This window comes from Heteronotia binoei, chromosome 2 (assembly GCF_032191835.1).
Source record: "Heteronotia binoei isolate CCM8104 ecotype False Entrance Well chromosome 2, APGP_CSIRO_Hbin_v1, whole genome shotgun sequence".
Taxonomy (NCBI): Eukaryota; Metazoa; Chordata; class Lepidosauria; order Squamata; family Gekkonidae; genus Heteronotia; species Heteronotia binoei.
The window spans coordinates 97,934,843-97,960,060 of NC_083224.1; the positions used below are offsets into that span (position 1 = coordinate 97,934,843).

Genomic DNA, 25,218 nt, shown 5'->3' on the forward strand with positions numbered 1-25,218 from the left:
GAGAGAGAGCTGCCACTTGACATCATATAGAGTACTTGGTGATCACCGTCTGAAAAGAAGAACCCGCCTATATTGTACATCATAGCAATACAGCACCATAAAATGTTTTTTTTTTAATTGTAATTATGTTTTATTGGTTTTTAACTTGTGAAAATGAATGTTGTGAGCCGCCCTGAGTCCACTTGCAGAGAGGGCGGGATAGAAATTTAATGTAACAAATAAATAATAAATTTTAAATTGTTTTTTACTATTCTTACTATGGACCGTTTTTATGATGTAACCCGCCCTGAGCCTGTTCTACGGGAAGGGCAGGGTAAAAATAGAATTAAATAAATAAATAAAATACATAGCTCCACTGAGGAGGGGTAAATGAGAAAAATTCCACTTCCCTGCCTCTTATCCCAGTGAAACATCTTGCATCAATGAACACAGAGCTGGAAGAAGAGCTAGAAGAAGTGATTTTACCCAACTTTCCCCCTCCTCACTGCAGTCCCTTCATCCCATGTGGGTTTTTATCCACATAGGTCCCTAAATTCTTGGCTTCAGCATTCTGGTGTTTAAACAATTTTATTAATAACACATGGTAACAATATCTAATTATACATTACTATCTCTAACCCATATGATATTTTCCAATCCCCCCTTCCTCCGTTACTAGACTCCCGCCGAGGTTATATACTTAAGTTCAGTTATAAAGGTACCCTTAACCAATCAAAATTCAATACCTTTCTTTTCTTATATTCGTATTAAAAAATTGTCCAATGTCTTTTTACATTCCACTCTTTCTCTATATATCCTCTAAATTTCTTCCACTCCTTTTTAAAAACATCCAAATCATAATCTCTTAAAGTTCTTGTTAATTTGTCCATCTCACTCCACGATAAAACTTTCACAATCCAATCCCATTTCTCTGGTATTTTTTCTTGCTTCCACAACTGCGCATACAATGTCCTAGCAGCTGAGAGCAAGTACCAAATTAGAGCTCTATCTTCTTTTGGAAATTTTTCCATTTGTAATCCCAGCAGAAAAGTCTCTGCAACTTTGTTAAATTCGTATCCCAAGATCTTAGAAATCTCTTGTTGAATCATCTGCCAATACTTTTTTGTATACTCCTGCCAATTCTCCATATTCTTTTATCTTACCTATCAACAAAGGTATCACTTGAATCGGATTTTCAGTTATAAACACAATATCATCTGCAAATGCTTTATATTTATAAGAAAATCCTCTAATTTTTAATCCTTCTATTTCTTTGTCATCTTGTACTTGTCTTAACAAAATTTCAAGAGTCATTATGAGCAACAATGGTGAAAGCGGACATCCTTGTCTTGTACCTTTGCTCACCTTCATTTCTTTTGTAAGATCTGCATTTATACACAGTTTTGCATATTGATCGTATATATTGCTTTCGTCATTCTTATAAAATGTTTCCCCAAGTTTATGTTTTCCATTACTGCAAACATAAAGTCCCAGCTCAAATTATCAAAGGCTTTTTCTGCATCCACAAAAAATAAAGCCGCCTCTTTTTCTGGGTGTTTCTCATAATAATCTACAATATTTACAACAGCTCTTACATTGTTTCTTATTTGCCTTTTAGGGAGAAATCCAGCTTGATCTTCCTTTATAAAGTTAATCAAATATTACTTAAGTCGTTCTGCCAGAATTCTTGTGTAAATCTTATAGTCATTGTTTAACAGTGAAATTGGTCTATAGTTCTTTACATTTGTGACATCTCTATCTTCTTTGGGGATCAGCGAGATTACAGCTTCTTTCCAGGTATTTGGAATTTTCCCTTTTTCTCTTATTGTATTCAACAATTTTTGCAATTTTGGTACTAACTCATCTTTAAGAGTTTTATAAAATTTAGTTGTATATCCATCTGGCCCGGGAGCCTTGCCTACTTTCATTGCCTTAATTGCTGCTTCAATTTCAATTTTTTCTATTGGGTCATTTAAAGTTTTTTTCATATACTCAGTCAAAGGTGCTGTCTTGATATTTCATAAATACTCTTCCATTTTTTCTTTTCTAATTTTCACACCTTTAAATAAATTTGCATAAAACTTAAAAAATTATCTTTTAATTCCTTCTTGATCAACTATTTCTTTTTCATTTGCCATAATTTTGTTGATGATTTTATTTTCTTTCTTTTTCTTCAATTGCCAGGCTAAGTACTTCCCGGGTTTATTCGCGCCTTCAAACGATTTCTGTTGCAGACTTTTTAAATTCCATTCTAGTTCTTTATTCAACAAATGTCTTACTTGAGATTGTAGTATTGTAATTTCCTTTATTAATTTCTTTTTTCCTGGCCTTTTTTAAAATTCCCCTTCTTTTTTCTTTATTTCATTTTGTAAGCCTAGCAACTGCTCTTCTTTGGCCCTCTTATCTTTATTATTCAATGTAATTAGTAATCCTCTCATAACTGCTTTATAGGTGTCCCAAACTGTCTGGAATTCTATATCATAAGTCTCATTTAATTGAAAGAACGCTGCAGTTTCCTTTTCTAGAAATGTCACAATGTCTTTATCTTGTAGCAGGTCCTCATTAATTCTCCATCTTTTTGTTTTCTTTTGCAATTTTGTAATCCAACATATTGGGTTATGATCTGTACAAATCTTTGGTAGAATCTCCACTTTTTTAGTTATGAGGCCCAAACTTTTGGAGCCCCATAACATATCTATTCTGGAAAAAGAATTATGTCTTGCTGAAAGGAAGGTATAGTCTCTTACTTCAGGGTTAAATTTTCTCCAGATATCTTCAAAATTTTCTTGTTTAACCAATTTTGGTTCTAATTGTTCTTTAATATAAAAGACCACCCCTCTTTTCTTTTGTTCCGCCAATGAAAAAAATTCCAAACCCAAATGTTTATTCCACAAAAATTTGTAATCCTTTTGTTGTATATGAACTTCCTGCAGACAAATTATATTACATTTTTGTTTTTTAATCCAATGAAATGTTGCTTTTCGTTTTTGTGGTGAATTTAGTCCATTTATATTCCAAGATAATAACTTGTACTCCATTATGGTGCAGAGTCTTTATTCTCTTCAGAAAAGCTATACATCTCTTGTTCATTCCTTATTGTAACCCTTCTTCCACGTTGTTCAAAGCCCAGACCCTCGGGTAATATCCATCTGTATCTTGTGCCCTCTGCACGCAGCTTCTCTGTTAGTCTCTTATATTTCTTCCTGTCATTAATCACTTGTCTTGGTAGCTCTTTCATTATTTTGACTCTACTCCCTTCTATTATCCAGGCTTTTTGAAAACTTTTGTTTAGAATTTTTCCTGTCATGTCCTTGGACCTTAGTCTTATAACAATGTCTCTTGATAAGCCTTTGTCTTTTGCATATGCTGAGTTAACTCTATCCAACATATTTCTAAATTTTTTAGGATCTTCCTCTAGATAGTCAGCAAAGATTTTCACCATATAATCCATTAAATCCGTCTCCTCCCTTTCAGGTAGTCCTCTCAGATGCACTTGAGTTTCCATTAGTCTGCAGTCATGGATTGTAACCTTCTCTTGAAGTTTTAGCAAGGTGGTAGCATGTATATCCACTTTCTCTTCAACTCCCAGTAACTCTGTTTTTAACCATACCTAGTTCATCTTTAAAATCTTCAACTTCTTTTTTAAGATCTCCAATATCTTTTTAAAGTTCTTTTTAAAGAGCTGTTAACATTTTCTCCACACCCTTCATAATCCTGGCTTCCATGGTATCAAATTGGCTTTGCATTTTGTCCAAAGAGTGAGATCTTGCATGAGTTAATCTTCCTTCTAACATAACCCCCCCCCAAAACTCAAAAGTTTGCCAAATCTGAATTTAGCACCAAGTCCAATAGCTTAGAATCTACTGTTTAAAATAAGACTAATTTCGTTTTTCTCCTACATTCCTGGTCTGAGATATTGATTTTTAACAAATTTGGCAATTTTCCCTCTTTCAAAATGGCGATCGTAGTTTCTCTATGGTTAAAAATTCCTAGCGAGGACCTCCTTCTTGGTCTTGGTCTTCTCTCCTTCCTGGTTCACGCTCTCCAACTTTGTAATCCTTGTTACATTGGCCATCAAAACACCATGTTTTTACTTCCTGGGTCACAGTGCTCAGCTCTCATTCACCAAGTATCGCAGTCTTTAAATGCTTGTTATGTTGACTGCGAGTGCAGGACGAAAACGCAGAAGCCTACGTCACTGACCACAGGTATTCATAACAATTTCCTTCTTTTCCGAATTCTATTGAAACTTTTAAATTAACAGAGTCCAAATTAAACAGCCTAATCTCTCCCTCTTATTCCGTTCCTGCTCAGGTTTTTTTCAGTTTCTACTGTTATTTAGATTAGCTTAGAAATGTCCCGGAGTGGAGATAAAGATCAAAGTACCTTAGCAGCTATGTTCCTTCACCTTCAGTCTTCCTGTTCTTTTAAATGTATATCAGTCCCATAAGAGAATGAGATTCAAACAGGCTTAAGCCAATTAATATGGCTCTTAATCCTTTGTAGAAGTTGAACGACACAACCCCTCCTTGCCGGCTCTGCCAAGCTTCAAAAAGACAACCTTCGTCGTCAATTTTAAACTGAACAAAGGATTAAGTTTTCCCCTTATTCAGAGGGCTGTAGCTCTGTTGAAAACTCAGACCGGAAGCCCTGGCTTCAGCATTCTGAAGGGTAAGGGAATGCAGGGAACGGAAGATTTGTATCACTTACCGTGAAGCTTCCTTCTCGGTGGACTGGCAGTGGGTCGGTCTGACTACTGGGTATAGGCTCCTCCTCCTCATCACAGGGTTGGGTCTTCCAATTGATCCGGAGGGGGGAGTGGCCTATACCTCCCAGAACTCTCCAGTTGTATCCAAGCCGCATCCCCCTAAGAAAAATAACTTCCAAAACCTCCCCATTCACATACAGAAAACGAGTAAACGAGAACAGTTTATTTATGCTTCAATACACCATACAAAATGGAAGATTGAAACAGAGCATTGCAAAACATAGAAACTGCAACGTATTCCAAGAGAGGAAACCAGCTCCAGAATCCATCTCCAAAACCCAGGAAGCCGCTCAACCTCCAAAGGGCGGGCCGGACCGACCCACTGCCAGTCCACCGAGAAGGAAGCTTCACGGTAAGTGATACAAATCTTCCGTTCTCCGGTGGTCTGGTCAGTGGGTCGGTCCGACTACTGGGACGTAACAAAGCTGTACATCCCCGGGCGGGACCGGCTTCCCTGTTTAGAGTGCATGCTGCAACACACGCCTCCCAAAGGCTGCCTCTGCCGAAGCCCACTTATCTACCCTATAGTGCTTGGTAAAGGTATGCACCGACCTCCAAGTCGCTGCCTTACACACAGCTTCCAAGGACGGAAAGGACCTATACACAGCTGATGTTGCAGCACCCCTCAGAGAATGAGCCGTGATCCCATCTGGAGGGGTTTGACCTTGGGCCTTGTAGGCCAGAACAATACATTTCCACAGCCATCTGCTAAGAGAGGAAGTGGAAACCTGACGTCCCTGTGACCTCTTACTGAAAGAAACAAACAAGGAATCAGACTTTCTCCAGTCTTTTGTGCGCTCAATATAAAAGCTAAGCGCCCTCTTAACGTCTAGACAGTGCAACTCCCTTTCCTTGGGAGACTTAGGATTGGGACAAAAATTCGGGAGAACCAACTCCTGAGACCTATGAAAAACAGAATTAACTTTAGGGATGAAAGATGGGTCTGGTCTCAGCACCACCTTCTCATTATGAAAAACACAGAGTTCCTTGTCAACCGAAAGGGTCCTCAATTCAGACACTCTCCGTGCCATGGTGATGCCCACTAGAAAGAGCGTTTTAAATGTTAGCTCTTTAATCCCACAAGAAGCCATGGGTTCGAAGGGACGCCCACACAAGGCATTCAACACTACATTCAGCTTCCACGAGGGGAACCTGTGCACCTGTGGAGGTTTAAGAAGTGCAGTACCCCTCAAGAAGCGTCTAACATGCGGATGCAATGACAAGGCCTTACGCCCCCGCACCCCTTGGATAGCAGATATGGCAGCTACCTGACGCCGTAGTGTGCTAGTGGAAAGCCCCTTTTCTGCCCCTTCCTGTAGGAAACAAAGAACACCTTTAACATTCACCGTCATCGGGTCCCACCCCTGCTGGGTCGACCACGAAGAGAAAATCTTCCAGGTGGTATTATACACTCTGTTAGTGGAGAATTTACGTGATGCCAACATAGTGTCCACCACCCTCTTGTTATAACCTAGCTCCTCGAGCTGCAACCGCTCAACCTCCAAACTGTCAACTGTAACAGGTCTGGCTGAGGATGAGACATGTTGCCCTGAGTCAGAAGGTCGTCCTGCCTTGACAGCCGCCAAGGGTACTGAACCAACAACCTCAGAAGTTCCTGGAACCACGACCATCTTGGCCAGAAAGGAGCCACCAGCACCATCTCTGCCCTTAACTCCACCTCCCTCTGTATCACCCTGGGCAATAGAGGAATGGGCGGGAAGGCATACAGTAGTCACGCTGGCCACTCGCCACTGAGCGCATCGGTTCCTTCTGCTTTTGCGTCTCTGTTTTTGGCAAAGAACCTGTTCACCTGACAATTCTCTGCCGTGGCAAACAAGTCCACCGACACTGGATCGTACCTGTCCACTATCAGACTGAAGGTGTCTCTGTGCAACATCCTCTCCATCTGGTCCAGAAAACGTCTGCTGAGCCAATCCGCCAACAGGTTGTCCTTCCCCGGAATATGAACCGCCTTGATCGACAGGAGATTGGCTTCCGCCCACTCGAAGAGGACCTTCGCCTCGGCATGAAGAGATTTCACCCTGGTTCCTCCCTGTCGATTTACGTACGCTTTGGCTGTTGAGTTGTCCGTTTTCACCAGGACATGGCGACCCATCAGGACTGCCTGCAACCCTCGCAACCCTAGCCGAATCGCTCTGAGTTCCAAGAAGTTGATACTGCGCTTCATCTCGTGGGGCTCCCATTGTCCCTGGATCATTTGATCCTGTGAGTGAGCCCCCCAGCCCCATAGACTGGCATCTGTGGTTATACAAACCCTCTGGGGTTCGCGGAGCGGATGACCCGGAAGAAAGCGAACCGGATCCAGCCACCACTGTAACTGGGTTGTCACCTCTGACGGCAATGTCACCAGTTTGGGAATTTTGTTCCCTATAACGTCCTGGAACGGACGGAGGAGCAACTGCAAGGGTCGAGTGTGGAACCTGGCCCAAAAAAGTAGGTCCTGAAAGGAGACCATTATCCCTAACAACTGCGCTAGCGTCATAACCGACACCCTGCGTTGTTGCAGAACCCCTTGTAACAGAAGACAGAACTTCTCCCGTCTCTCTAAGGTCAAGAAGACTCTGTCCACAGTTCTATCTATCTCCACCCCCAAGTGCACTAGCCTCTGTGAGGGAAGAAGATTGCTCTTTTCCAGGTTCACAACAAAGCCGTGACAGCGTAACATGGACACTGTCTGTTGAATGCCCTCCAGGCATTGTTGGTATGACCCCGCCTTCACCAGAATGTCGTCCAGGTAAGGGAATAGGGCCACGCCCTGCAGTCTCGGCTCCGCCACCAGGGTCACCAGAATTTTTGTAAACACCCGGGGCGAAGACTTCAGACCGAATGGTAGGGCCCGATACTGAAAATGTTTCCCCCCGTAGGAGAAACGCAGGAATTTTCTGTGCGATTCCCGAATGGGAACATGTAAATAAGCCTCGGATAGATCCAAGGAAGCTAGAAAATCCTGTGGCTGAATGGCTAGCAACACTGACCGTAGGGTCTCCATTTTGAAGTGCTTCGTTAGAACGAACTTGTTGAGCCATTTCAGATCCAGGATGGTTCTGAACTCCCCGTTCTTCTTTGGCACTAAAAATATTACTGAATAAACTCCCAAATCCTGTTGGGGTATTGGGACAGGCTCCACCGCCCCTATATCCACCAAGTGCTGAATGGCCGACAGCATTGCTCTGTGAGCAATCAAATCCCTCTTCCGCGGGACCCAACGAAAGTGGTTGGGGGGGAGGGAGTGGAACTCTATGGCGTAGCCCTGTGCCACCACCTCCAGTACCCACTTGTCTTGAATCGAATGATTCCAGGTGTCTGCGAACAAAGAGAGACGACCCCCTATTTTCCCTGTCGGCTGGTGAGACGCATAGTCATTGGGATCCCCCTTTTTTTGAAAGGGGTTTAGAACTATGGTCTGACTTCCCAGAATAGTAGGGTTTGGAATCACGCCCCTTCTGTTGCCACTTTCCTCTAAAGGAACGAAAGGGACCTGGTCTGGATGACTTTTTGGGGTCTCGAAAGGAAGGAAAGGATTTCCTCTGTTTTGTCTCTTTACCCTTGGAGGTTAGGACCTTCTTTTTATCCTTGTTCTCAATGAGATACCTATCTAGGCCCTCTCCGAACAACAAGGCTCCTTTAAAGGGTACTGCTGCCACCCTAGCCTGGGCTGCAGTATCGACCTCCCAATTATGAAGCCAAATGTTGCATCTAGCCGCCACGCCACATGCCATGGCTCTAGCCGCTAGCTGCATGGTGAACATAAGAACATAAGAGAAGCCATGTTGGATCAGGCCAACGGCCCATCAAGTCCAACACTCTGTGTCACACAGTGGCAAAAAATGTTATATACACACATACACTGTAGCTAATAGCCACTGGTGGACCTGTGCTCCATACACTGTGGCTAATAGCCACTGATGGACCTGTGCTCCATATTTTTATCTAAACCCCTCTTGAAGGTGGCTATACTTGTGGCCGCCACCACCTCCTGTGGCAGTGAATTCCACATGTTAATCACCCTTTGGGTGAAGAAGTACTTCCTTTTATCCGTCTTAACCTGTCTGCTCAGCAATTTCATCGAATGCCCACGAGTTCTTGTATTGTGAGAAAGGGAGAAAAGTACTTCTTTCTCTACTTTCTCCATTCCATGCATTATCTTGTAAACCTCTATCATGTCACCCCGCAGTCGACGTTTCTCCAAGCTAAAGAGTCCCAAGCGTTTCAACCTTTCTTCATAGGGAAAGTGCTCCAGCCCTTTAATCATTCTAGTTGCCCTTCTCTGCACCTTCTCTAAAGCTATAATATCCTTTTTGAGGTGCGGCGACCAGAACTGCACACAGTACTCCAAATGAGACCGCACCATCGATTTATACAGGGGCATTATAATACTGGCTGATTTGTTTTCAATTCCCTTCCTAATAATTCCCAGCATGGTGTCCAATGAGCCGTCTGCCACGAAGGCAGCAGATAAGGCAATCTTTTTTAGCTCGTCCTTGAACTCCTTAGGAGCTCCACTATCCGCTGCTGCTAAATTATTAGCCCACATACACATTGCTCTGGCAAACAAAGAGGACGTTGTGGCTGCTTTAATAGCCCAGGCTGTCGCCTCAAATTCCTTGTGCAAAGCCTGCTCTATTCTCCTATCACATGGATCCTTGGGTAAACCATCTGTGTCCATAGGCAGGACCGAATTAGAGATCAAACTAGTCACAGGGTCATCCACCGTTGGCAACTTTAGCCTCTTAGTGGCCTGTGGAATTAGGGAATAGAGTTTAGAAAGGACCTGCTGGTTGGCCTTAGGCTTAGCCGGCCGTTCCCACTCTGCCTTGACCATAGCAAAAAAGGCAGCTGGCAAGGGAACCCCTGTCTGAGCGCTACTCAGTTTTGGCATCATTTCCCCTGAGCCTGTGGGAAGGTCAGGATCCAGCTCCTCATTTTCTTTAGGAGTAGCCACAAAATTAAGGGTCCTTAAAACCTTAGGGAGCAACTTTGAATAGTATTCAAGGGGGAAAAGCCTAGATTGCACAGTATCAGGCTGCTCCTCCTCATCTGAAAGTTCGCCTTCCTCCCTCTCTGACTGTTGATCAGAGCACTCCAACTCCTCAGCCGAACTTAGGAGAGGCGAATCCAAGCCTAAATGAGACCTGCCCTTAGGTCGTCCTTCCGGAGGGTCACTAGGGCTGGGATCTCTGCCTCTTTTCCTTCCCTCTTGTCTCTTTTGCTTCATCGAGGAAGCAGGGGAGTCCAGACGTTGACGGAGGTCCTGCCCCAACTCTTTCAACATTTCTTGTTTAAGCCATTGCAGTAAATTTGCCTTGGCATCCTCCCCTGTAAGGTCGGGATTCTGAGCCTCTTGCTGAGGGGTCAGAGTTCCTGACAGAAGAGGCAGGTCGAACTCACTGGGAGAGTTGCTCTGTGAGCTAGCCGCCATTTCGCTGCCTTCCAATGTCACTGGAAACAGAAGTGAAAGTAGATACAATAAAAAAGGGCGGGAAGAGCTTAAAATGGAGGGCAGCATGTCTTCACTGTGCCCTCTGTCGGGCCTTAAGGCGCCTTTCCCTCAGACCCTTAAAACTGCCCCCGCGAAAGGTTTCTCCCCTCTGCCATGCATTCACTGCCAGGCAGCTTGGGCCCCAGGCAGTACTGCCTGCGCAGTGCCTCTTCCCGGGGTTTTAGTCCGACCGCGCCAGGCCCTTTCCCGCTGCGGGGCGACTTACCGTGCTGCAGCTTTCGGGCTCATGCGGCTTTGCGCCGCTTTTCTCCTGCTCCGTTTCAGTCGCGTCAGCGAGGAAACGGAGCTCTAGAGGGCTCTGCCGTCTGACAAACGGGTCTACTCGCAAGTAGCCCTAGCAGCTTGCCCCTCTGCCGGTTTTGTTGGGGACCAACCCCTACGCTCCCGGCCTTTGTTTTCCTGCTCGTCCGGATCTTCTGCGCTTTCCTCCGAAGGCGCTCGGAAGAAGACCGTCCTGCTTCATGCAGGGCCGGAAAAAACTGGAGAGTTCTGGGAGGTATAGCAAAGCAAAGCAAAGCAAAGCAAATTTTATTTTTATATCCCGCCCTCCCCCGCCAGAAGGCGGGCTCAGGGCGGCTCACAGACATGACAAGCATGATTTGGTTAAAATAGACAGCAATAGTTTAAATAATACAATTACATGAATTAATAAAGTTTAAAAATATAAAAATAAGAGAATAGGAGATTAAAAGATATAAAAATATAAAATAGGTAGAAATAGGTGCTATATTTCTGTCGGTCATAGTTTACATATTATCATACATCAGTTCCAATTTCAACATAAAGTGGCTAAAATTACAATAGTTAGTCAGTTTGGTCAGGTCCTGTTCCAAATGAGAGCTGAAAAAGATGGCCACTCCCCCCTCCGGATCAATTGGAAGACCCGACCCTGTGATGAGGAGGAGGAGCCTATACCCAGTAGTCGGACCGACCCACTGACCAGACCACCGGAGAAAGATATATTTGCATGTCATAAGTCCCAACCTTATGGCTCCAGTACTGCTTTAGATGAAGCATGTACTCCATTTCAGCAGCATTCTGTATTCCTCTACTATTAACTGTCAACACAACACAGCAATTGCTCTAGGTTTCCTAGGGGTTAAAATGGTTCACAGGATTTTCACACAAAATAATATAAAAAGGGCACTGCAACTAGATAGCCTAAACAATTTCCTTTTTGCTACTCATGGTAGAGAGGAGGGGGAGAAATTAATTGTGATGCAGCAACACAAAGTACTGCTGCTGTGCTAGCATCCAACCCTTCACCAGCATGAGAAAGAACATGCCTTTGTGCTTGTGCTGGGATATCAAATCATACACATTTAGCAAGCACAGTGCCAACCCATTGTTGTTATTTTCAAATAGTTCTTTTTCTATTATGTAGAGTTAAAATGAGAGAGGCCCCCCAAAAGGTTACAGTTTCAGTGCAACAGTATACAGAGTTCCAGAGCTTTGGTCTGTTAAAGACAGTCCAATATATTAAGAGTTGTGATGTACTGTATAATACTTTATAGCTATGCCAGTTGTACCAGGAAGCCAGGTATGAGATGGTCAGGAAGTGCTGCTCACATGACCAGTTCTCTTAACTGCAGTGTTTGGCCATAACCAGCTTAAAATGTGGAAATAAACGAACAGCCACTTCTTAATGAAACAGGAAACCCTTTATTTGCATCATGACCAATCTAGGAGCATAGTTTTAAAATAACTTTGTCTTGGACCAATTATAAAATCCCTTAAAGATAGTTTTAAAATATGTGTCTAACAATACCTGCATCCCAGTTCACTATATGTTCTGCACTCTCATAAGAAAAAATTCATAATGGTACTAGGAAGACTGGAAGATTGTATAAAACCAGAAATCTCTCAAGTAGGACCTAACTCCAAGCCACTTGTTAAAATTAAACAAGTTTGGCCTATGTTTTTCCTCTCACACAGAGAGGATGGAGATCAGCACAGATAAACAAAACAGGTATACCCTGTAAGCCCAAGGAAATGCTCAGATGGGTTTGGGATAAAGAGTTGCCTCATCAGTTTCAGAATTTAGGTGTCTTGGAAGAAAAAGGCAATCCTTTTCAGACCATGTGCTTTCACTGAACAGGGTTGCAGAAGTAACCTGCTCCATCTGGTGCAAGAGATCAATCCACAAAAGTTCATGACTGGTGTAATACTCAGCTGCAAAATGTAACTGCACATTTTAAAATAAGAGGGAGGGGAAAATAATTGTCACTCCTTGCCTGTAGCAACAGCACAGAATGAACACTTTATCGGAGACCTTACATTCATCATGTGTTCAACAAGTGTGGAAATTACTAATGACCCAGTGAAACTCCTGAGCATCCATTCCTTGCCAGTCCTTTTTGACTGCTCACCTCTGTGCGAGGGAGATAGTCTGGGTCTGCCTGGATCCTGGCTATAATCTCGCAAAGAATGATCCCATATGAGAAGACATCCGCCTGAGGAGGGATGAGAGGAAAAGAAAAGATGAACACAGTTTTATTGTAGGAACTCTTCAGCTGCCTTATCTGTCATTTGTTTCCTCCACATTCCACAAAAGAACCCTCTTTTGTCACATCTCTATGACATTTAAAGTTCTTACCACAGCTCTAGAGCGCAAGCAAATACAAACCAAGAACTTTCCTCAAAGAAGCAGCATGGCTACACACTCATACGATGATAATCTTAAATAATATTTCACAGCAGTGTTTGTTTATTCTATGCCTCTTCCACTCTCCACAAATGTCAATGTCAGAAAAATATTGCATTACAAATTAGGAGAGAACTTGTCTGAAGGAGTAATTCATCAAACTGCAACTATCAGGTTTATCTACAGCCAGAGAAAAGCACTACTTCACAAAGTTTCAGAGCATACAGTTGTTCAAAACTTAACATACCAGTATATTATACTTATAACCAGAATATGAACTTCTATTTTAAAAGGGCAGCTCTTCGGTAGAAAAAGATACCATATAGTTTAATGAAACACTGGACCTTACCTGAAGGTTTCTTCTCTTCAATGGGGTGAAGTCATCCAAGCTGGTTAGGTCAGACCTCTGCTCACTCAGGTAGGGCTATGCAAATTGTCGTGTGGCTCCTCACTGGAGAGATCATAGGCTGACCCTCAAGTTATGTCCAAGACCTCTGTGACTGTCCATCATCTGTTCAAATTGTTGCATTTTCTTTTTTTTTCTTTCTTTCTTTCATTCCTTTTTTTTTTTTTAGGGTGGGACGTGGATGACTTTACCCCACTGAAGAGAAGAAACCTTCGGGTAAAGTCCAATGTTTCATTCTCCTTCAGTGGGGGAAGTCATCCAAACTGGTTGGAATTACTTAAGCTGCACTTCTGGGTGGGAACATTCCTTATTTTATAGTTTCACTACCTGTTGTAGTATTCTTCTGCCAAGACCACCTGGTTGATTCTGTAACATTTCACAAAGGTCAAGAGGGAAGACCATGTAGCCACTCTGCAAATTTCCCTGACCACAGCCCTTGAGAAGGCTGCTGTGTTTACTGCTAATCATATTTCATTAAGAAGTTTAATGTCCTATGCCCTATGGTCTGAACTCATCTTTGGATCTGACTGCCTGTTTATAGTAACCTCACATATTATGTCAGTTAAATTCATTTTCTCTCTTTATAGAAAAAATGTATTCTGGCAGCTGTTTGCATTTAAAGATCTGGCTGGGCATCTCTCACTCGAGAACCGTTAATGCGTGTTTGGAGTAATTGACTAACTGCGTGCATACTGTGATAGAGCATTGGGTAAGCTGTTCTTTTGAGTGTATTCTGAAGCATTTTCTGTACTTGTGTTAAGCAGTTTATTTCTTTGTATATATTTGTTTTAGTTCCAGATTGTTGAAGTATTTTGATCAGAGGAAGTTGGTATCGAAACACGTAAATTTTACCTGGGAAACGTGTTATCAATTATACTTTTTATTTGAGTCTTCACTACACTGCAACATTGTTGTTCAGAGAGTTTGTCAACAATCATTTTGTTTTTCCACGGAGAGGTCTGTGTGTCAAAACTGCTACTTCAGCAACCTTCCTGGGGTGAACTCTTCAAGTGACTTGTTTTTCTGTATGATTTGTGACTTTGTAATTTTGTAAATGTTTTTTATAAGTGGTATAAGTTTGTGAAAAATAGGCTTTATGCCTTTAATGAGCCCACAGCTTTACTAGTTAGACTGGCAGTAAAAACAATTTTTTGCATTGAGCCTGTGTAAGTCTTTGAAGTTTCTTATCAGTCCTTAGAGACTTTTTTGAGCGGTTTAATATCTCTTTTGAACATGGTTTTTCTTAGGTTTTCAACCATAACGTGTTCTTCCCTATTGGTTTGTACACTCGTGGAGTATGCTATGACCCAGGTAGGTGTCAACCCTTGTGTCTCACATGCCTTGGTAATGCACTGCTTTACCCAAAGGGCAATGGTACACTTGTGACCTTTACCCCCAGATTTTGGGTGCTGTGTGAGAAAAACAGGGCGTTGGATAGTCTGAGTGCAGCCATTCTGTCCAGTGCCCTGTGCACATCCAATCTGTGTCAGTTCTTTTCTTTTGGATGTTTTGAGTTCAGGCAGAAAGATGGCAGGACAAACAGATGATTTAGATGGAAAGCTGAGTTGACCCTGGGCACAAAGGACAGGTCTGTCCTGAGTATTACTGAGTTCTTCTGGAAGGTACATAGCTTATTCCTAGAGGACAATGCCACCAATTCTGACACTTTCCTGGCAAAAATCATTACTACTGGGAAGACCACTTTCCACAACAGCAACATGAGTTCCACTGATCTTAGTGGTTCAAAGGAGAGTTTAGTGATCACCCATAGCACCGTCGGTAGGCTCCAGGTGGGAAATCAGTGTCTGACTGGTGAAGCCAGTTGCCTGGTCTTCATCGGGAATCGCTTATCTTTATAGCCTTCTATGCCCTTGTATGGCATTGAGGGCTGCAACTTGCCTCTTTAATGTATTGGGCCTAAGGCCTCGCAAGCAGCCATCATATAGGAAGGCCACTCTGTCTTTGTACTAAGACAGTAGTGTCACTATTATGTGTAAAACAGACAGCTTATAGCATGTGCTGCAAAACAGAAAGTAGATCTGAGAGGCTTAGGTGATCTACCTGACAGCAGGTGGCTGGCTGCCAGAAGTCTTTCATCAGCCAGCAGAGTCAGCATGACACAGCAAGTTGCTGATTGGCTGTCCCATGTATAAATGTGCAGAGCAACAGTGGTGATTGTGGGATAAAGGAGTTGGAGTGCAGCGGAGCGTTTTGTCAGTCAGGAGAGTGAATTGGTGTAAATAAATGTATATAGTGGTTTTACAGCTACTGTATACAGCCTTCATTCTTGCGTCGCTAAGCATCACCCTCTGGGTCTCTCTACGCGCATCGACAAGTAGTGGGTCCAACTCCTTACTACTGGTCCACTTCCTGAAGTTCAACCACATGTGATCATATATGCATCTTATGGCTGGTCTTTTAGAATGGAGCATAACATTCACTATTTCACTTGGGAATCCCTGAGCTTCTAAGTCTGTCCTATCAACCTCCAGTGTTAGTTCCAGCCAAGCTGGGTCTGGGTACAGGATGGGGCCCTGATGCAGGAGGTCTTGCTTGGCTGGCAGAATGCAGAATGGTATGCAGGAGAGCCAGTTTGGTGTAGTGGTTAAGTGTGTGGACTCTTATCTGGGAGAACCGGGTTTGATTCCCCACTCCTCCACTTGCACCTGCTGGAATGGCCTTGGGTCAGTCATAGCTCTGGCAGAGGTTGTCCTTGAAAGGGCAGCTGCTGTGAGAGCCCTCTCCAGCCCCACCCACCTCACAGGGTGTCTGTTGTGGGGGAGGAAGGTAAAGGAGATTGTGAGCCGCTCTGAGACTCTTCGGAGTGGAGGGCGGGATATAAATCCAATATCTTCATCTTCTTCTTCTGCATCAGATCTGAGAACCACAGTAGTCTTGGCCAGGGAGGTGCTATGAATATCACCTCCACCCCTTCCCTCCTGATATTGTTGAGCACCGGTGGGAGGGTGGAGAGTAGGCCTGTGGGCCAGGGGTGTGAAAGCACATCCTCATCTTTGGCTCTGGAATCCTGGAATCTCACTAGGAGCCTCTTCACTTGGCAGTAATCAACAGGGTCCCTAATTGTTGTGTTATTTGAATGAATTCCTCTGTGTTTAAACTCCATCCCACAGGGTCCAGACCCTTCCTGCTTAGTCAATCTGCTTCCAGGTTGGCTTGACCCTTGAAGTGTTCACCCTTCTGCCCAACGTAGCAGACGCTCTGCTTCCAGGAACGATGACTGATCTGGTGCCCCTGATGGTTGATGTGGGCCTTTGTTTGTTACCTACTATTTGCTAGGTCACCTTTCCCCACAAGCAAGGCTCAGGGCAGCTTACATCAAAGACAGATGCAATGAAAAATACATTTAAAACATTTAAACAATTAAAATATTAATCACAGAACAATATATTACCCAAGATGATGGAAAGAACAGCAGTTCTCACCAGCACCCTGGGTAGACGGGAATATGGAGGGGGAAGGTAAGGGTATGAGAGTGCCAGACCATCACTGCCCTCAAACAAATGCCTAGTGGAACATCTCTGCCTTGCAAGCCCTACAGAAAGGTAATAAATCCCACAGGGCATGGATGTTCTCCGGCAGAGAGTTCTATCATGCAGGGGGGCCAGGGCTAAAAAGGCCCTGACCCTAGTTTAGGACAGCCAGATTTCTCTTGGGCCAGGGACCACCAGAAGGTTCTTATTACTGGAGCATAATGCTCTTCTAGGACCATACTGAGAGAAGCAGTCACATCAGTGTAGACCAGTACATGCTGCTTCTATAGGTGCTTTTGGAAGGACAGCAGGACTAGTCTGACTACTCAGATGTCCCAGCCAGTTGATGCTATGAGATTCCTCTGACTGCATCCACCTTTCTTGTGTCACTATGCCCCTGCAGTGGGGGCCCCAACCTCACTTGCTTGCATCTATGGTGACTAAGATTTGATGAGGCTGTGTGAAGCTGACCCCCTTGGTTAGGTTCTTGGCCACAGTCCACCATTTTAACTCCTCCTGCAGCTCTTTTGAGATCTTGATCCACTTGTGACTGTGCCTGGAAATGTTCCATCGGAAGGGAAGCAATGCCCACTGAAGAGCTCTGGTGTGGAACCATGCCCATGGGACCATATCTATTGTTGAAATCAGGCCCTGCATCACTGCCAGATGTATGAAATCTGCAGAGTTGCTGCTTCTGTTCCTCACAACTGAGGACCTGATTTTTTTGGGGGGGTTTCCACTGGAAGAAAAACTCTGGCTAGTGCAGATCCTAGCACCCAAATGCACAATGTTCCTCAAGGGATCCATGTGACTCTTCTGAATACTGATGAGGAAACTGTGTGCTTGCAGGATCTCCATGGTTTGTTTTGTGGACCTTGCTGCCATCAGCACATCATCTGCCCTGACAAGAATGTTGTCTAAATAAAGGTACATAAGTATTCCCTTCTGCCACATTTTTGCCACCAAGGCTACCATGACCTTGGTGAATTCTCTAGGGCTTGAAGAAAGACCAAAGGACAAGGCTCTGTATTGGAAGTAGCACCCCTGATGGCAGAAGTATAGGAATTTCCTGGAGTCCTGATGTACCAGTAACATGGAGGAAGGCTTCCCTGAGATGTAGAGAGGACAGGAAATCTTCCCCATACCATGTCTGTAGCATGTGTCTCAGGGATATCATCTGGAATTTCCATTTCCTCACCCAGTTGTTAAGACTATAGGTTCAGTACCGCCCCTCCATTCTCCTGATTTCTTAGGGACTAGGAATAACACTGAGTAGACCCTCTTGAAATGCTGGTTTACTGGGACCTCCCTCTATTGACCTCCCTCAATTTGTGTCAGGTGTTGGATGGCCTGGTATGGCAAACATCTTCTCTCAAGGGTTTTGGTGGTGGGGATGGTGTAAACTGGTGGTGAAGTGATGAGGTAAACTCTATTATATAGCCTTCTGTAATAACGAAAAGAACCCAATTGTCCAAAGCTAAGTTGCTCCAAGCTGATCATGTAGTTAGACAGTGTGTTTTTTGGTAAATGCATTCCTATCATGTTTGAAAATCATCAGTTGACTCAGTTGTGCCATGGTTCAGTATTTAAAAAACTGAGAACTTCTGCAAGTCATTTCTGTCTCTTCCTTGCCCAGCTTGCCTGAATCTCTGAAAGGACTGTTGGTGCCTGCTTTTGGAGTCCCTGCTCCTGGCTGATGAGAACAATAGCATAACTATTTTCTTCTCCTTCATTTCCACTAGAACTTCATCAATTCCCTGAAGAGCAGTCCACCTGCAAACTATTCAGTTGAAAGGTTGCTCTTGAATAGGAGATCCATCTTTCAATGTTTCAGCCATATGTTCCCTCTTATAATTACATTCATGACTTGTGCTCTGGCTGAGAACTAAATGTTGTCCTGGGATGCATCTGAGGTGAACTCTGCCTCTCAATTTTTAGTAGGGACCTCTACAGGCCCAGTGGCTAATGTCAAGGTTCTGCAAATCATCCGCCCAGATGACAATAGCTCTTGTAAAATTTAACAGCACACCTAATGCTCTGATTACCAGGCTTGATGACTTCATGTGACTTCTTCAGCGTCACCTCATTCTTCCTGTTCACTGAGTCCTTCAGTGCATTTTGTCTGTTTTTTGGAAGGACTGTTCCCTAGTGCAGTGCTACCACTGAGACATCCACCAGTGGGACCTTGAGGTATTCCATAACATTCACTAGCAACATGTGGAGCTTCTTTGCAATAGATGCCACTGTCTGGTAGGGCCCATTCCACCTTAATGACATCCTCAAAAAATCAGGAAATGGAGAGACTGTTTGGACCCTCATGGGTCTTTTGAAACCTCTAGAGTCTAGGTTCACTGAAGCTGACAATTTTAGTACCTCTGGCACCTCCAGCTGTTAACCGACGGTGCTTTTCACCTTGTTTAACAGGTGGTGGAAATGGTCTATCTGGAGAGTTTAGACAAAGTCTGTTGGACGTTTGCTTCCTCTCCTAACCATTCTCTCTCTTCCCTCTCCAAGTTCTTCTCTATTGATGTTACCATTGATAAGGATTCCCCACACTCTGATACTGGAAAGTGAGGCGGGGGGGTCACTTCATTGGCCTTGTAACCTGGATTGCCAGCTTTCGAGTTCTAGCTTTGCCCTGTGGGCTCTTAGGAGCATTGTTCTGAGCTTCGTCCTCCTTGGAAACCTCTGAGAGGAGCTGGTCTGCAAGCCTTACAATTGCTGTTGTCTTAGCTCATATGGGTGGGGGTGGGAATGGTTCTGACCCTGATGATCTCAGAGAGTTGTGTGGGAGTGGGGAAATGTTTCATCAGTGGCCCCAGTTAGCTTGCCAGTACTCCCTGTTTTCTTGTGGTTTCAGGTGGGGGAAAGAGACAGAGCTGTGCCGGCTGGTGTGTGGGGAGGAGGCACCTTGCGGAGCCCTGTAGGCCATGCAACACCCTTGGCAGCTGCCTACATGGCCTACTCCCACACGCCAAGCCTGCTGACAGCATTGTCTCCTTGTCTGGTGTGAGAGCCTGCATTCGAACCTTTGGATTATTCTCTTTGCATGCCCAGCTTCACTGGCTCTGAGGAGCCCTGTGCAGTCACCTCCCAAAGTTTCAGAAGGGGGGTCCTTCTTTCTCTTTGCCAATGGGACTGTCTTCTTATGCTCCGCTAATGTGTTTGCTGCTAGTGCTTAGTGCCCTTCCATCGGACCAATGAGTCTGCCTTCTGATGCTGTTGGCTGGAGTGGGGGTTTTTTGGAGGGGGAGGATCTTAGTTTTCCTTCAGAGATTTTTCTTAAGAGGATGAAGTTTTAGCTGCTTTTTATTGTTTTAAAACTGTTTTAAAGGTTATAGGATTGGAGTAGAGCTGAGCCTCCTACCTAAACAGCAGGGCAATCCAAACTGGAAAGCCCAGCCTAAGATCTCTCCAATAAAGAGCCACACAGAAGTTTGCATAGCCCTACCTGAGCGAGCAGAAGCATTTCCTAACCAGCTTGGACACATTCCCCCAGTGAAGGAGAATACAGTATATTAGATGCAATGAGATGAAATAAATACAGGGCCAGTCATAGACTGTCTGGCACCCTAGGCAAGGCTAACCTTTGGCACCGCCCCCCCCCCCCCCCCGGGCACTGATATCACCAAGTCACATGGAGGCACCCAATTTGGCAACCCCAGAAGGCAGAAGCCCTAGGCAATCACCTAGTTTCCCTAGTGGCAGGGTTAGTCCTGAATAAATACACTGTATGTATGAGTTAAGAGAGGATGATGCTTAATGCGTCACAGTATAGAATTAAGACTAAAAATACCTCTATATGAATGTGTTATGTTAGATTTAGGGAAAAGTCACACATTAAGTGGCTAAAATTATGTAAAAATTACATTTTAAAAAATTGTCTTCAAAGTATCATCTGGATCAGGACATTCAGTATGTTTTATTTTTATACTGCCCTTCCTTAAAGGAGTTCAATAACATTCAGTTCCTTCATCCCTTTTATCTTCACATTGACCCTGTGAGGTAGGTTAGGACATCATGACTAGCAGTGAGCTTCATACTAGAATAGGGAGTTAAGCCAGTCCCCCTCCAGTCTGATGCTAACTACTAAACCACAGTGGCTCTCATGTGAAGCAGTATATAAAAACTAATTTTGAAGAAACAAATGCACTAAGAACAAATACCTTACAAGAAAGAATAGAAATAACTGGATTTCTAGGCATACTAATTATTACTTGCTTAAGTGAAAGCATCAGTAGTGTATGCTCAAGTGTGTGGATTTAACATGCATGTGAAACTGCTGGGAGAGGTCATTAGGTGGTGCAGTGTCACTAGGATCAGGATAACATCCAGTCTCTCTCAGGGGCTATGAACCGATTTAACCAATGCCTGGAATCAGCAGTGAGGGTTAACATATTCAGGTTTAACCTAAACAAGACAGACATGCTATAGCTAGAAGAATCTTCTGATCTGGGAAGTTTCCCAAAACTTCAAGTATGTGGCTGCAAACATAAATTCTCGACTGTGGTATGTATATCACATTGGTACTGTTTCATTTAACTAATATATTTAGTAAGATATTCCGGCATTCACAATCAGAGAAGGGACAGATTCTGACTGATTTTAAACAGTACAACTTCAGCTAATCTCTGATGAACAACAATCATGTCAGAGAAGCTTTAAAGACAATCCCCAGGGCAACAATTAGACCATATTTAGTAATTGATTTTTGTTTAAAGTGCACCAACCTTTTCATTGTAAGGCTCATCTCTCAGTACTTCAGGTGCCATCCAATAAGGAGAGCCCACCACAGGCAGCTTCTCACTTTACACATTTTAAGGGGCAGATGGTTTGAAGCAGATAAATAAAAAAAAGGATTGCATAAGCATTTTCCAAATATAACATAGCTTTCACAATGGGACACACTGTAAGCTGTTCTCCTGCCATTCATACCAACTCCAGTCTTCTGAACAACATAAAAAGCTGGAGAAGATAGAGATGACATCTAAAGCAGGCAGGTTGCTGCAATTTTCTTTATTTCTCCACAAAGTGACTCAGAGCTGTTTATAAGTATGCAGAGGGCTTAACAATAAAACCAAAACACACATAAATACAATAACAATTTAAACCATATGTATGGGATCACACAAAGATGAGCCCACCCAGAACAAGCTCTGCCAGAACAATCTTCTACCTAACCATCTATTACCTCTTTCATCTTGTCCTTCCTCCAAGGAGCTCATGATGGAATACATGTTTTTATGCTTCCAATTTTATCCTTACACCCAATTAAAGACAGCTTAGGAAAAAGGAGGCCAGCCCAATGTCCTGAGTGAGCTTCATGGCAGCATGGAGGTATAAATTCACGTCTCCCCATCCATCACATCAGTCCTTTCACCATACAGGCTCTCTTTGACATTGTTTTACAAATTTCTCCACAGGCAAGTCTGAAAAGAATTCTACCTAGGGAACATGACAGAAGGCTTCTCTTTCAAATTCAACTTTTGTAAGTTGTGCTTAGTATGGTATGCTGGAACTCTGACTTTAGTTAAATCTATACACATGAAGCTATCTAATACTTAATCAAACCACCGGTCCATCAAGTTAAGTATTGTCTACTCAGACTGGCAGCTGTTCTCCAGGGCCTCAGGTGGAAGTTGGCAGGTTTTCAGGGTCCCAAATGGGGCGTCTTTTACTTATCCTACTTCCTGGTCCTTTTAACTGGAGATGTCAGGGATTGAAGCTGGGACTTTCTACATGCCAAGGAGATGCTCTACTACAGATCCTTGGCCCTCTTCATTTTATAGTTCATTTCTATTTCTGTTATGACTTGAGCCGTTCTAGTGCAGTCCAGTTATAGACTGCACTGTTTAAAAGATTGTCATGGAAAAAGAGCTGATGAGAGCTATACTGATTTCCAGACAAACTTGGGGCATGTTTGCGATCTAAAGTTCAATAGTAATTCTAATAATAATTGCATTTTATAGCACCCCACCAACATAGAAGAGTAAAACTAGTTTGAAAATAACTTATAAATGTGAAAACTGGAGGCTACCGAGAAATTTTTCAATGCAGGGAGAAATACTCAGTGATATCCATAGAGCATTCTACAATCCAGAAACTGTTGCCTATCAACATTCCAAAAACTTGTTCTCTCTTTGCGCCTTTGCAGGTAAAGAAATGTACATCTGAGCAAAAAGATTAGATTCCTTTAGATGCTGGAAATCAGGAGATGGCTGCCAATTCAGACCAAATTTATTTTTAGAAGTTAACTGCACCATGACACTATTCTGTGTAACAACCCCCTACATAAAATCTCAGCATACATCATTAATTTTAGTACATCTTACAGTTCAAGGGTTAGAATCAGAAACAGATTACACACAGGACATCACTTTGACCTGTGTTTTCATAGCATGTAACTAGGACTTTTTTTCCTGGGGAATAAAGCAGAATGGAGTTCCCAAACCTCTTTGGGGAAACAAAATTTTCAAAAAATTGTGAAAGTTCATGAGGGGCATCCAGGTGTTTCTCCTTCATTTCTCTGCATATAACAAAAGCTTAGCAACAGATACAGTAGTTCTTTGGTCAACTTCCACCAATAAGATTTTGAGAGTCTTCTGCAAATGTAAAGTAACAATTGAGATTTATTAACCCAGAAATAACCAAGGATTCCTCCCTTCCTCTAAGTTCAGTGCCACATTTCAGAAAACATTTATCAATGCTTCACAACTATTTGGTCTATGATTACAACAAAGATACTGGAATGTCTAGAGATAATTGAAATTAACACTTACCTATAGTCAGGGATTTTCTCTGCTAGCCCAAAGTCACCAACTACAGCAGAATATCCATTCTCATCATGCTTTATTAAACAATTCTGAATTAAAGAGGAGAATTATTAATATTACTCATGGTTTTTTAAAGGCATCTTTCCATCTGCACAGGAGATGCACCTTATTCAAGAGAACTTTTTGTGTAGTTGGTCATTAGTTAGGTTCATCAGAGGATCTGACTGGGCAAGAGAATTTCCTTTCTAATCCCAATTACAATGCAGTTACCCGCAATGCTCCCTTTAAGATGTGGAATCTTGTGAACGAGGACTCCAGTTTGTGAGCTACTGGCATTAAAGTTGTGAGCTACTGCATAAATTAGTTTGCTCTGGGGCCATTTTTCCTGAGCTAAGACAAAAACTTGTGAGCCAGAGGCTAAAAAACTGTAAGCTAGCTCACACTAGCTCAGCTTGGAGGGAACACTGGTTACCTGTATAACTACTTATGAGCAGAGATCATTCTGGAAAACTAAAGAGACTGCTGGTGAATACTAAAGCAATGTTACACCCTTTGAAGCCCACTGCCTTCAGGGGAAATAGAAACTCCCAATACTGCTTAGGATGGCACTACACTGACATATCCAGGCGAGATGTGGATTTCCTATCAGCAGGTATTCAATCAGCAGGCATGCTATTTGCATCAGAGTTGTGATGCTAGGCCATTTTAAAATAAAATTACAGACAGTGGGAAATCCAATTAAGCAAAACTTATTTCTAAATTATCATTCATATGATTGGGCTGCAGTCTAGAAAGGGGAGATTTTGCAATGTATACAACAAGGATATTTAGAAACAATTCTTAGAAGAAATAAGGAAATATGTAAAGCCCCACTGAAACAGGATTTTGGGCTGTCACAGGAAGGGAGAAACAGGAAAATTGCACTCTATAAGTGAAAGTCCTTGGGACCATGGAAACACTAGTCAGGCTCAAACCTAATTATTTATTTATTTATTTATTGTTGGTGCTCAAAGAGCTATGGTAACAGAAGGCAAAAGTGACTCTGTGGGCTTCTCTAGAGTAACACTGTGCAGCATCAAGAAAACTTCAACTACTTTACATATTTCAGTGAGAGGAAAGGGAGAGAAGAAAAATATATCCAAAGTTTAATGCACATTTCTCATGAATATACATACAGATGACTGTCAGATTCCTGAGTTCTAAGTATTATTTGTTTTAACTTGAATCAACTATACCATACACGGTTCAAATTGGAATTTATAAATTTACACAAGGTTAACTGAATCAGGCCAACCCAATACACACTAAAGCTGCTCAATTATGGTCTTTGTTATCTCTAGTCAAAGAATGCATTCATTCAGCTCACTTGTGGTTAAATATTTGTTCATTGCAAAATGCAGCTAAACCCTACAGGGATAACATTAATCATACTGCAATGCTAAAACCATGAGAAAAATTCAGCATACTTGGAGAAGGGAGCAATGGACATATTATAAGGCAAAGATTTTCTCCCTCACATTTGGTACTTCTAAATGGCCATTTCCCCCCAGCTATTTAACCACCTTTAAAAATGTAACTTTTTTTTACAGATTAAAGCTCTAAATTTGGAGAAAGGAAAGTACCCTTCCATTATAGC

General features: G+C 42.9%; 1 protein-coding gene across 1 annotated transcript in view; it reads right to left on the reverse strand.

Annotated features, from left to right (window-relative positions):
• Positions 1–25,218, reverse strand: part of TESK2 (testis associated actin remodelling kinase 2) — a 148,606-nt gene that overhangs the window by 20,819 nt on the left and 102,569 nt on the right. Inside the window, exons 6-8 of the mRNA XM_060231721.1 lie at positions 23,589–23,671; positions 21,540–21,615; positions 12,638–12,721 (exon numbers count right to left, since the gene is read on the reverse strand). Of these exons, the coding sequence (XP_060087704.1) occupies positions 12,638–12,721; positions 21,540–21,615; positions 23,589–23,671 (243 nt within the window). The remainder of the gene's footprint in view (positions 1–12,637; positions 12,722–21,539; positions 21,616–23,588; positions 23,672–25,218) is intronic.